Source organism: Daldinia caldariorum, assembly GCF_022478825.1.
Source record: "Daldinia caldariorum strain CBS 122874 unplaced genomic scaffold F4812scaffold_15, whole genome shotgun sequence".
NCBI classification, from domain to species: Eukaryota; Fungi; Ascomycota; class Sordariomycetes; order Xylariales; family Hypoxylaceae; genus Daldinia; species Daldinia caldariorum.
In genome coordinates, this window is record NW_025953051.1 from 257,957 (window position 1) to 270,082 (window position 12,126).

The window sequence follows — 12,126 nt, forward strand, 5'->3', positions numbered from 1 at the left end:
TACCTGTAAGTGATATGATGTAATTAGGTACCTAGGTACCTACCTAGGTTAGGTACCAATTGGAAAGCCAGCTGCATTCCCTAGGTGTAGGTAGGTACATGATACTTGTGGGTTGGCTTAGCCTCTTAGGTGATCCCAGCTAAATTTCATATCTCATATCGCCATTTCCATTCAACACATTCAACAAATTCGAGAAATCACATCGCTGCCAGCTGCAAACCGTAAGAGAGTTGCACTTACACGGCAACGGCGACTCCTCTTACTATGCATAAGGCTTATCTAGAATCAATTTCTTAAGCTTCACTCGCTTATCTTACATCCCGTCCGCTTCATCTATCTTCGCCATGAGCGCCACCCATTTATCATGGCATCTTTATCCTCCTCAACAGTGGCTTCAGCCTTGATACGCCCCCGAGTCACGATCGCTGTGGTCTCTGCCATTGCAGCAGCCTCTTTAGGTTTCTATTACTATCGTACCAGCCAGAGCCGACCTTCAGAACCCGACAGTACTACTACTACTGCAGGAACCGGTTTACATCGCAGCAACGCCTTAAGACAAGCTCGCCGCGCGTCCCATCGTCATGACGACTCTTCAGAATCCGACTCGCACGGCGACGAAAACGAAGATGCCGCAAATCTTGTCAACTCCCTTCTCGCAGACAGCGCTGCCGTCGCTGATGACCAGAACCCGACCGAATGGTACAACGACAACACCCAAGCCCCACGGCAAAGGACCGGCGAGAATATAGTTACTCTCTTATTCCGTGTGTCCGAAGATAATGCGAGACGTAATGCATATGTTCATCGTGGCTGTCAATGTAATGCTTGTGGCATGGTCCCGATTCGTGGGATTCGATACCGCTGTGCCAACTGCGCTGACTTCGACTTATGTGAGGTATGCGAATCTCAGGGTTTGCACAACAAAACGCACGTCTTCTACAAGGTCAAAATACCCGCGCCGCCCTTCGGAACTCGACATGTACAACCTTCCTGGTACCCAGGCGACCCCGACAGCGCTATTCGTAGTATCCCGCGATATCTGATTGCCAGGTGGTCTCAAGAAACCGGTTTCGAGCGTGTTGAGCTCGATGCATTCTGGGAACAGTGGACTTTCATGGCCAACACCGAATGGAGAGATGACCCCAATGGCCTTGGGTTGGCAATGGATCGTAAAACTTTTGAGCGATGTCTTGTTCCGTCTGGCGGTTATCGGCATGCTGCACCTAACCTGATTCACGACCGTATGTTTGCGTTCTACGACACCAACCATGATGACCTCATTGGATTCGAGGAGTTCCTACACGGTGTATCGTATAGAAAGAGGAAAGATAAACTGAGGCGCACCTTTGACGGATACGACATTGACGGTGATGGTTATGTTAGCCGACGAGACTTCCTACGTATGTTCCGAGCTTATTACGTGCTATACAAGCAGATGCATAAGGACATCCTCGACGGTCTCGATGATCACATGATGACAACAACCGAAGCACAGCAGCTTATCAACGGCAGGCAACCTTTAAGTAGTCTTTTTGGTCGAGAAGGCAGAGTCCCTTCAGCTGATCATTTAAGGCCAATGGAGGGCAAGACATTCCATGCGAATGGAGACGCTGAGATCAATGATGGCAAAGGAGTTGTGAACGAGGATAAGCAAGATACGGGCAACCGCGAAGAGATCCTGAGCAGTTTGTTTGCCAGAACCGCGAGCCAAAGCCTATTTACCGAATCGTTTGGGTCCTCTAGGAGACCACAATCCCCCGATGAAGATACTCGTTACTGGTCCGGAATAATTAACCCTCCCCATACTACGGCCGACCTGGCATCTTTACTCTCTGGCGAATACCCACCAATCACTGATATTCTCGATTCATTCCATCAAGAAGGGCAAAATTCTCTCGATGACGTCGAGAGCGCTTCGTCTGATGAGGATGGCCAGAGCGAACATGAAGGTGAAGGCGCCGACGAAGCCGACGAGGGCGAACCTGTCGATCGCAACTTAGCAAGCGAAGCTACGGAGCCAACAACTACTCGCGCCATCCCCGATGCTAGTAGATTTACAAATACGCTACCTACGGAGAGCCAGCTCAGAGTTCAACATCAAGCAATGGTAGCTAATAGTCACCGGCTAGGGATTGACAAACGGAAGAGGCTGTATGCTAGAAGGAAGCTCCTTGAAAGATGGAAACGACGTCAATTTTATCTAGACGAGGAAGAAGGTGCAGCACCTCCACAAGAATGGGAGGAAAACCAAGATGTACTGTTGAACTTGAATAACGTCGCTGAATCGTCCAAGTCAGCTCCGCATTTCCTGTCTCCGCGATCAAGATCATCCTCCAAGGTTCGCTTCGCTGAAGATGCGGATGATTTTGAAACCAGGTCCAATCCATCTACCTCTTCGCGAAGTGTACCGGAGAGGTGGGGGGGAATGGAAATCCCGGACGCCGAGCGAGATGCTGGTAAAGAGATCCTCTACCAGGTTACGCAGCAGGCTTTCAACGAGCTCCTAGATGAGATCTTCAAGAAGAAAGAGGATCTCGCCGTTCAAGCGGCAGAAACTAAAGAGCAGCGTGAGAAATACCGGGAGCTCTTAGATTCGCTTGATCTCGAAAGCGAAGATGATGAATCCAGAAACCAGTCGCCGGATGGACGTCGCCCACCCTCCTCGGAAGGAAGCGCTCCAATCTCCCAGCGGAGCTTGGCTGAATTGCTTTCGACGAGTGGTTATAGTATCCACAGTAGTCGCCGAATCGATGAATCGCATCCAGCTCCTGAAGTACAGAATGGGGAGAGTAAAGAAGAGGCTACCAATGAAGAGACAGACACCCCATCAAAAGACTTAACTTTCCCTGAGCCTACGGAATATCGCGATCCTACTCTACCCCAGAACCGACCGAACAGTGTAGCTCAGGTATCCCATGGCGGTCTCATACCTAAGGCGGAAAATAGCACCCAAGATAAAAAGCCGGCCAACAACTCCAGCCCATCCAAAAATGAGGAGACTGTCAAATCGAAAATTGTTGCCCCCGATGACCGGTGCCATGTTTCGCGTTCCACGCTGATGACATGGAAGCGTCTTGACCTTGCGGAACAAGAAGCAAGGGAAAGGGGTGGCTGGGGTCGGCTAAACTATAAGGAGTTCGAAGAAATATATCGAGAGCACGAATTCGCAGACAGCAGCCGTAATCGGTTAGATTACTTAGGCAGCTGGATCGATTTTTGTATTCCATAGGGCGAAGAATCCGAATAAACTAAGATACGCAAAATGAGTTGATGGTGCGTTTTGTGGTCGTTCTACGCCTGGTATGCACTTGGCCAGCAGCCGCTGAGGGAAGCATAAGTAGGTACCTACCTACCTACTGGGTATATTAGGAGGTATTCACTACCTAACCTTAGTATTTAATGCATACTTGATGCATTAATACAGGTGGACTTTTTTTTTTTTAAAAAAAAAATACTTCATTTGCAAGAAAGTGTGGAAATTGTTGGTCCCATAAAGTGTTTACTTGTGACTGAAGTACTGTCCCGTACATTTTTGGCAGCATATCTATGAACGTTCTAGGTGGAAATGCTAAGCATCTAACGATATATGTATAATACGAATATAAACCATAGGAAACAGAGGCGGATCATAACAAGAGAAAATAATCGACTTCTAACATTACCTCGTTACCTTATTTTTCAGAACGCTTGAAGTAGACGGCGTGCAGAATTTATAGTCTTTATATATACTGAGCTATGAGTGATTTTCACATATCATAACTATAGCACCTTAGGACAAGCGACTAAAACAACTACAGCAGCACTCGACTAGGTCGATATAAATCTCTTGAAAAAGAAAACTTGCTTTGTTCTGACAGGTACCTAAGCTAATACGAAACTACCGTATCCAGCCAAAGAGGCACTTAACTCATACGAAAACGGCCCCTGGGAGGTACTGTTCTTTACTACCTATTAACATCGTAAGTTTTTCTGGGTGTTCTATGCGGTCCATTTAACCAGTGGGTGTACATGCAATGCCTCTTGTCCCTTGTTGCATTTGAAGTCCAGAACTAAAGACATACGTCGACGTTGGACAATTTTTATATAAAAGTTTCGTCGAACTCCCCACTTGGTACTAAATAGAGTGGGTTATATACGATATACCCCACGATTCCTGAATTACCGAGAGATTTATGTGCATGCAATTTATCGGGTGGCCATGTGTATAACCATTGACAGCCGGCGGAGCCTCAGAGGGGTAGGATTGTGCAATTTCTATGACTGTTACCGTAATATATGTTTTTTTATTACTTCCTTCAATTGCCCTCAAAAGTGACTGATTGGGTCATTTTGAGTGACTTCAGATTCAAGCGATAGGGTTGGGGAGTTTAGGATAGACATGGCATAATAGGCTGTTTTGACTTTACCAGAACTGTGAAAGCTCCCCGCGAAGCTGCTTATAGCATATCGACTGTATTTGTGAATATATAATGCCAGAATCTTCTTCTTCATGGAAAGAGGTGTGTTAATTAGAAACGGATTGAATATCCCTCAATACTTACCGGTTATTGTTTGAGACATATACTTATAGCATGGCTACCTTTGTCCTGCTAGGGTGGCTCCTATTCTCTGCATCGGCATCAGCTGCATGTACGAGAGACTTTCTCGTAGGAGCTACTAACAAATATGTTGCTGCTCAAGCGGCTGGGTCCAGCAGAGATATAGCCGCATTGGCGGCTCCTAATGTCACATACACCGAAAACGAAGTTCCCAAAGCCATCAACGAAGGCGTACTAACGGAGGCCATCAAGATAGACCACAACCGCAGCATCCACGACACCGCCAACTGCGCGACGTTCACCGAGCTCATCGCCGCGAGCAACCCGCACCAGTACGTCATCGGCACGCGCATACTCTTCAACAACGACAGCAGGATCTCGTTGATCGAATCTATAGTGACGGATGCGGGCGATTGGGCCTTCAACGCCACCGGATACCTATACTGGAACTCGCAGGAGAGCTGGGATCCTATCCCCGAGGACAAGCGGGACAGCCGCGAGGTCATCCAAGCCGCTGGCGACGCCTACTTCGACAGGTTCAAGAACGAGAACGTGACCGTACCTTTCGGTGTCCCGTGTTCCAGGCTCGAAGGCGGCGCGTCCACGGCCCCGCTCAACATGACCGGCGACTCGTGCACGCTCGCAGGCCTGCCGTCTACGCTCGTAGTTACCAACCGCCGCTATGTCGTGGACGAGGTCCTGGGCGTCGTCGACATTTATCTTGGGTTCCCCGGACTGGACAGGTCGCAGGGCCAGAAGCCCATGCCGGACAGCCACGTGTTCAGGGTCGAGTCCGGCAAGATCAGGTATATCCATACCGTTTCGTCGTGCATGGAGGCGGGCTGCGGGTTCAATGGCACGATCCCGCCTACCTCGAGGATTAGGAGGCTGCGCGACTTTGAGAAGCCTAGGCTGTCCTTGCGGGGGTACTAAGGCGGAAGTGGCTGGAGAAATAGGGGTTATGATGCATTGTTTGGCTTAAAAGGGGGTCGTGCCGAAAAGACTGTTGTCAAAGACACACCGTTGAGCCAAAAGTATATTTCTTAATAGCACAATTGCTATTACAGTCTATCTGACCTGAGGGGACCTGAGTGGTATTACCACTCATAACTGTATTTAGGTAGGCAAGAAGAGGTCCAGTGTGGTTCTAAGGATGCCAGTATTATTTTCATAATGAGGCCACAATGAGGCCACAATGAGATTTTTCACAAAATAGTGATCGTTAATAATGACGGGAGCTCCTCAATAAGGTTTCCATTTTGCTCATCTACGTCACCTCTGTCACCTCTATCACCTCTTTAGGGTAATACTAACCGCTTAGCCGCCCTACAAGGTTCTGGATTTATAATAACGATTCAACTCGCAAGCGGAGTCGGGTGGACCTTGTGTGTAAATCACTTATTAGTTGCAGCTAGATATAAGTCAACACAGCCCAATAGACATAAAAGTCATCATCATCAACAACTCACAAGCGGGGCTTCGGAGTCGTGTTAAAGGCTTTTCTATCTAGTGTATACACTATTTATTACAACTATATCCATTACCGCTTCAATTACGTCATTGCTGTTAGATTGTACCGTTACAGTACCTCCTCTTTTTATACTACCCCCTTCTTTCTCTTTCTCTAGACTATCCTAATTAATCGGTGCTTATAAATCCATTCAGCTAGGGGCTCCGCCGTTATGTTCTAGGGTAGTTTAACATCTTGGGATACTTAACATTCCCTCCCAGGCGTGCTGGAGTTGAAGAAGGGTGAAGTCAACAACAACAACATACATACACATCATATCACATCACATCACACTGCTCAATCTCATAATTTTGTTACAATCACAGTATGCCCAAATCAACCATGAAGGAAGCCCTCGTAGCCCCAGGTAAGTATAAACCAGTTATATAGTCTTATATAGTCTTAAGTTTTCCTACTTAAGTAAGGTTCAAGGAAGGTTAACCATCAGCCAGGGCCCAAGGTCAAGATCGTCGACTCGCCTACCCCCAAACCCGAAGCCGACCAGGTCCTTATCAAGGTCGTGGTGAGCGGGTCTAATCCTAAGGATTGGAAACTGCCGGCAATGAATAACGTCACCATAAATTCGGGCGACGATATTGCTGGTATTGTTGAAGAAGTCGGTTCCAATGTGACCGAGTTCAAGCCCGGCGACCGTGTCGCCGCTTTCCATGAAATGATGAAGCCTCACGGGTCCTATGCGGAGTATGCGATCGCTTGGCAGCATACTACTTTCCATATTCCTCAGCATACTAAATTCGAAGGTATGAACCGGTAGTAGACGTAAATAAAAACCTTACGCTCATAACATACTAACGGACCACCTATCCAGAGGCGGCTGCGATTCCGCTGGCGGCAATGACAGCCGCGCTTGGGCTCCATCTCCGCCTTGGTCTCCCGCAGCCGTGGACACCGGCAACTGAGCCCATCCCCCTTATCATTTACGGGGCAGCTTCCTCCGTCGGTTCTTACACCATCCAGCTCGCTAAGAAGAGCAATATCCACCCTCTCATCTGCGTCGCCGGAAAGTCTCAACCCCACGTGGAGAGCCTAATCGACCGGAGCAAGGGGGACACCATCATCGACTATCGCGACGGAGACGAAGCCGTCGTCGAGGGCCTGAAGAAGGCAGCCGGCAAGTCCAAGGTCCTATACGCGTTTGATGCAACGTCAGAGCACAACAGCTACGTCAACATTAGCGAGGTCCTTGCTGAGGGTGGCAAGATAACAACCGTGTTGCCTCCGCAGAACTACGAGTTCCCCGCTGGCGTGTCGCACTCTATGACTAACGTAGGCTCGGTACATTCAGACGACAAGGACTTTGGTTTCGTGTATTTCCGGTACCTGGGACGAGCGTTACAGGAGGGCTGGTTCAAGGCACAGCCGCAAGTAATCGTACCGGGCGGACTTCGTGGCGTTCAAGCAGCGTTGCAGAACCTAAAAGCCGGCATGGCGAACGGTGTCAAATATGTCTTCCGGATTTCCGATACGGAAGGAATCCAGTGAATGGGATCTAGCTTACGCTAGATGCAACCATATTTCGGACATCACAGCCTTATTGTCAAACACCCATGACGCCGACGTACAGGGTCAAGAACATAACATAGGTAGGTAGGTATGGATCTAATAAGTTGAGTCATGTATTAAATATGGAAATGTACATATCTTAGGATGATCAAAGTGGCTGTATGAATATGATCTGTGTAAGGTAGTTTCCAAAACTGCGCACATTCAATCCTCCTTTCCAACCAGGACTTCCAAGAACTACAGTACTATCTAATGAAGACATCTCATACAGTCGTAAACTGGCCTTAGTTGCTCTTATAGACGGCGACATACTTGACCTGAAGGCCGCTGCCAAGACCGGTAGTTGTGTTACCGTCGGGCTGACCACCCCCTATATCGACATTAGCACTCCATCCCATCACCCCAAAGCAGCAGTCATCAGAGGTAGATTATTCCTAAATAGGTACTCACCAGGGAAGTTGCTACCGACAGCTACGTTGAGAATAGGGAAGAAGCTCTTGTGAGCTACGCGTCCCCACAGCTCGCCATCCCCTACATCGCTGCCCTTGATCTGGAAGAACTTGTTTCCGTCGAGATACCACTCCAGGGTTTCGTCCTGCCAGTTGCTGGGCGAGCGGTTGACCTTGATTGCCCACGTGTGGAAGGACTCGACTTGGAAGTGCTCCTGGCCGCTGCCCTTGCTCAGGTGGTCCTGACCACCCCGTCCGTAGTGGAGAGTGGCGAGGGACCAGTCGTTGCCGTGGGCGTTTTCGAAGACTGGGGAAGTTGATTAGTTACCTGTAGTTAAGACTACCTTACCTACCTAGGTCCTAGGTAGGTAGCTTATAATATTTTAATAGCCCTCCGCTATAACTGCATATCGAGGAATAGCAAGGGGACTCGTTCACTTACTATCCCACTCGCCACACTGCGGCCAACTAACGTCCTTCCCATTCCGGATATCGTTCCCGAGGGCCCAGAACGCCGGCCAGATACCCGACTGCTGGTTCGCCGGGTGCGTTCCCGTGCGCAGCTCGGCCTGCATCAGCAAGCGGTGGCCGGCGGGGCAGTTGAAGGCCTCCTGGCACTCGAGGCGGGCAGAAGTCCATTGCCCGTTGTCGTGGCGAGGGGTGATTTGCAGAATGCCCGAGCCGCTCAGCGAAGAGTTGGAGGTGCTTGTGGTGTAGTGCTGCACCTCCTGGTTGTTCGAGTTAGGACCGGCTGAGATGATCTTCCATTTGCCCTGGTTGGGAAGAGAGCCCGCAGATCCATCGAAGGTGTCGGACCAGACGATACTGTAGTTGGTTTCGGCTGGAGGAGGAGACATCGTGGTAGTATGTAAGTAGGCAAGAATATATTTATGAGCTAGCTGGTTTTATGAGGCTATTGGTGTTGGATATAGAGCGAGATGACCTGTGATGGACTAGGAAAAGATAATGGTGTCTCGGCTCTCCTTTATAGTCTGCTCGAAGCCACCGTGACACAAGCTACTCCATAGGTGGCCTCTGATACCAGGCGAAGGTAGCATCATGAGAGATCATGCGCTCTGATGGAGACAGAGGCTGAAAGGGCATGATGACGAGATTATAGTTAGTAATAACTAGTGGTTTTACCCATTGAGTGGTTCGCTTCGCTGCCGCCCTTAGTAGCGCTGAGCATCGCTCCATTTCCCAAGTTCTAGAATGAGGCCTTGAGGGTGTTTATTTCCAGCGTCATCGTAGCTCTGCTGTACTAGCTGTAGTCTGACTGTTTATTGATGAGCTCAGCATGGTGGACAGCCAGTAGTAGCATTCGTACGGTGAGCTCAGCATTCCGCACTTGGATAAAATGGTTTTTATATTTAGGTCTACTAAATAAGAGAGAAGCTCAATGACATATCACCGAATGAAGATATCATGTGGGCGTTTCTGGAGGGTAGCCAGTAATTTAATGTGTTATTCTCATATTAGCCTCAAGAGATGAAGTTATCCCCGAAGCTACAAAAAAAAAAGCATTTCTGGCTTACACAATGTCATTTTATAATTTCGCTATTCGTTACTAGCTTTTGATATATCGTAGGGTACTGGAAATAGATTTAATTGACTGAAGGTAGCTTGTAGCCCAGCTGCGTTGCTTATATGGTAGTGAGCGTTAAACTATGTAAGAACCAATGCGAATGGAGCTGTGTGGCTTGTTGATTGAATTGCCACTTAGTAATGTCCCCTGGTCCTTAGTAATGTGATCTAAATATGGCAGAGAAGACCTTAGAACAACCTCATGACTTTGTGATATATCAGAGTAAAGGGGAAAGTAGGGAGATAGTCTTATTAAGTCTAGATATTAGTGGTCTCTTTCAATACTTTACGCTACTTAGAAGGTTACATTTTAATATTCAAATCTGGAGATCTAACACGTAATATCAATACGAAGGCGGGTGACTGACCACATCTTTTTTATATCGCCTGAACCTCATGATACCTACTAGGTAACATAAAAAAATCGAACTTCCCGATAATGTCAAACTTTACGCCGTTGCATTTAAGAAGGTTTTCAGACTTGGCTGCTCTATATATTAGGTACTGGTTGGTATACCGGTTAGACTTCAAAACTTCCTTTCAGCTTCCCCTCAAAGATGGTCCAATACTTATCAAATCTTTTTTTAGAAGAAGCGTTAGTCTAGTACCTATACGTAGATAGTGCCATGGTGGCACACATCGTAATCTTCTAGCTATTAGTTGTCATAGATGAGAATACTTCACGCCTTAGCGGTAGGTAGTCAGTATCTACTACTAATCGCTTTTTGTATTCTAGTATAAGTACCTCCATATTGCCTTTGTTTACCTCAGTCAGGTAAATGTGCCTCCTACCTTGTTCAATCCATGGTAAACTGCTACAGTTAGAGTAGTAATCACGAGATACCATCCTAGTAGTGTCTCTATTATGTTCTCCCACTTCCGGCGTCAGAAACTCGTCTGAGCTATCATACGTGAAGGTGGGTACTACCACCCAGCAAGAATGAATCTAACGATGCGGACGACTCTTCTTATATGCCCGAGCAGCATACGAATCCCTTGTTACAGTCTTGTAAGATCGATGATGCTGTCATTGAGATGTATCTAAACAGCGACGTCATATCGAAAGATAAAGAGTAAAGCTGAAACTACGAAATGTGCTAAAGGTTGTCTAACTGTTGTTGACTAGCATTCGTGAAACGCGATACTGACAGCATTACAAGAGGACTAGTACTTTGCCCTCTTCGTTCATTAGCGATGACTCGATGGGATGATTTAGTTAATAGAACTTCGGACTATTATCTCTCCATCTTGGAGTAGCGGGATATCGAATTCTATCCAATCTTCCTAACTACCTATGGACTCTGACAGCTTGCATCCGCTTAATTTCCCCATGTATAAGCTTTTCTTAGTATCACGCGCCCTTGTCTAAGGGTTTCTTTTTAACCGACCCCAGAAATAGCAGGTATCGTGATATTTTGAGATCTGTAAAGTCCAGACGAAAGCGAGTCGAGGTGGATGCTTAAAAAAGCTTATAGGATCTCCACACCCAGATTTCCACGACGTTAGGTTCACAGCAGTGGACAGTAATCTGTTGAGCTTTCTAAAGAGGTTCTCATATTTTTCGTGTCGATCCCTCATATCGTTCCTTTCCCACGTTTATCAATTTGGGTGCAGGAAGAATCCAGAGATTCATCGTAGTAAGCAGCCACCTATTTTGAGTACGATGTCGCGAGATTACTTTAGCTATAGGTAGAGAATACATTAGGTACCTCCTAGATTAATTGTTTAGCGGAGAGCGCTAGCGACCATCAATTCAGATTTCCCAATTAGACTTCTAGTTTATCTTAGTTTATTTGATCAATGGGCACTTCGTTCGTTCGTGAGCTGTAGCCTAAGTCGTTCCGGACACTAATATGCTAGGCGATCTTAATGTCGCAAGGTATCATTCTCGCCAAGCGGAGCAAAAAACATGCGCCTAAAACGAAAGCTTGGCTTTTCCGTGTCGCTGAATGGGGGAAGCTTCGCACGATATCTCACAATCGCATCCTCTCTACTCCCCTGACAAGACGGCTGGTATCTTAATCTTCCCCTTATTCACGAACCTGTCAACTAGAAGATGTCTAGCGATGGAAGTAGAGATATAACTCAAACTTCTGGGCGTGGACTCCTTAAGTAGTTTAACTGCGGCGGATGAAATCCCACGATCTCGTGTTGAGCATGATGTCTTGTCCCTTGGACTTTCAATGGTTCAGCTCAAAATGTCTTTTCGTGTCTTGTAGCAGCCCTGGTCGCTGCCAACACTGCGCTGATGCATCAATGACAAACGAATGCCGAGCATAATGCCATGTCCTAAGGGTTTCGCGCGATGTTCGAGGGTGATGAAGCTAACAGGTAAATTGTTCGCATTGCGCTTATGTTTACTGCTATCAATCTATGGCCCATTTAAGGGGGCAAATTGAGCTAGAGCGTCTACTGACATCTTTGACGGGGCCTTGGCATTGATGAAGCGCGCTGGGGTTTTGTGTGACGGCCCCTGAGCTAGACTAAGACCCCCTTCTTAACCCCTTCTCGACCTGGGCTT

The 12,126-nt window shown here is 47.5% G+C and overlaps 4 protein-coding genes across 4 annotated transcripts; 3 read left to right on the forward strand and 1 right to left on the reverse strand.

Moving 5' to 3' along the window:
- The first annotated feature begins 143 nt into the window (after positions 1-143).
- F4812DRAFT_438383 (uncharacterized protein) lies at positions 144-3,801 on the forward strand. The gene has a single exon (XM_047934992.1). It carries the CDS (start codon positions 365-367, stop codon positions 3,227-3,229), a length of 2,865 nt encoding a protein of 954 aa, XP_047787662.1. The 5' UTR covers positions 144-364; the 3' UTR covers positions 3,230-3,801.
- A 459-nt stretch (positions 3,802-4,260) lies between these two features.
- F4812DRAFT_438384 (uncharacterized protein) lies at positions 4,261-5,752 on the forward strand. Its single transcript, XM_047934993.1, has one exon. The coding sequence runs from the start codon at positions 4,572-4,574 to the stop codon at positions 5,469-5,471; it is 900 nt and encodes a 299-aa protein (XP_047787663.1). The 5' UTR covers positions 4,261-4,571; the 3' UTR covers positions 5,472-5,752.
- Positions 5,753-6,390: 638 nt separating this feature from the next.
- F4812DRAFT_452325 (GroES-like protein) lies at positions 6,391-7,551 on the forward strand (the record flags this gene model as incomplete). Its single annotated transcript, XM_047936333.1, has 3 exons — positions 6,391-6,415; positions 6,501-6,809; positions 6,878-7,551. The coding sequence occupies 3 exons, from the start codon at positions 6,391-6,393 to the stop codon at positions 7,549-7,551; spliced, it is 1,008 nt and encodes a 335-aa protein (XP_047787664.1).
- Positions 7,552-7,665: 114 nt separating this feature from the next.
- Positions 7,666-9,146, reverse strand: F4812DRAFT_118803 (glycoside hydrolase family 16 protein). The gene is made up of 3 exons (XM_047929436.1): positions 8,464-9,146; positions 8,023-8,328; positions 7,666-7,942 (listed from the first exon to the last, which is right to left on the reverse strand). Exons 1-3 carry the CDS (start codon positions 8,876-8,878, stop codon positions 7,857-7,859), a joined length of 807 nt encoding a protein of 268 aa, XP_047787665.1. The 5' UTR covers positions 8,879-9,146; the 3' UTR covers positions 7,666-7,856.
- Between the last annotated feature and the right edge of the window lie 2,980 nt (positions 9,147-12,126).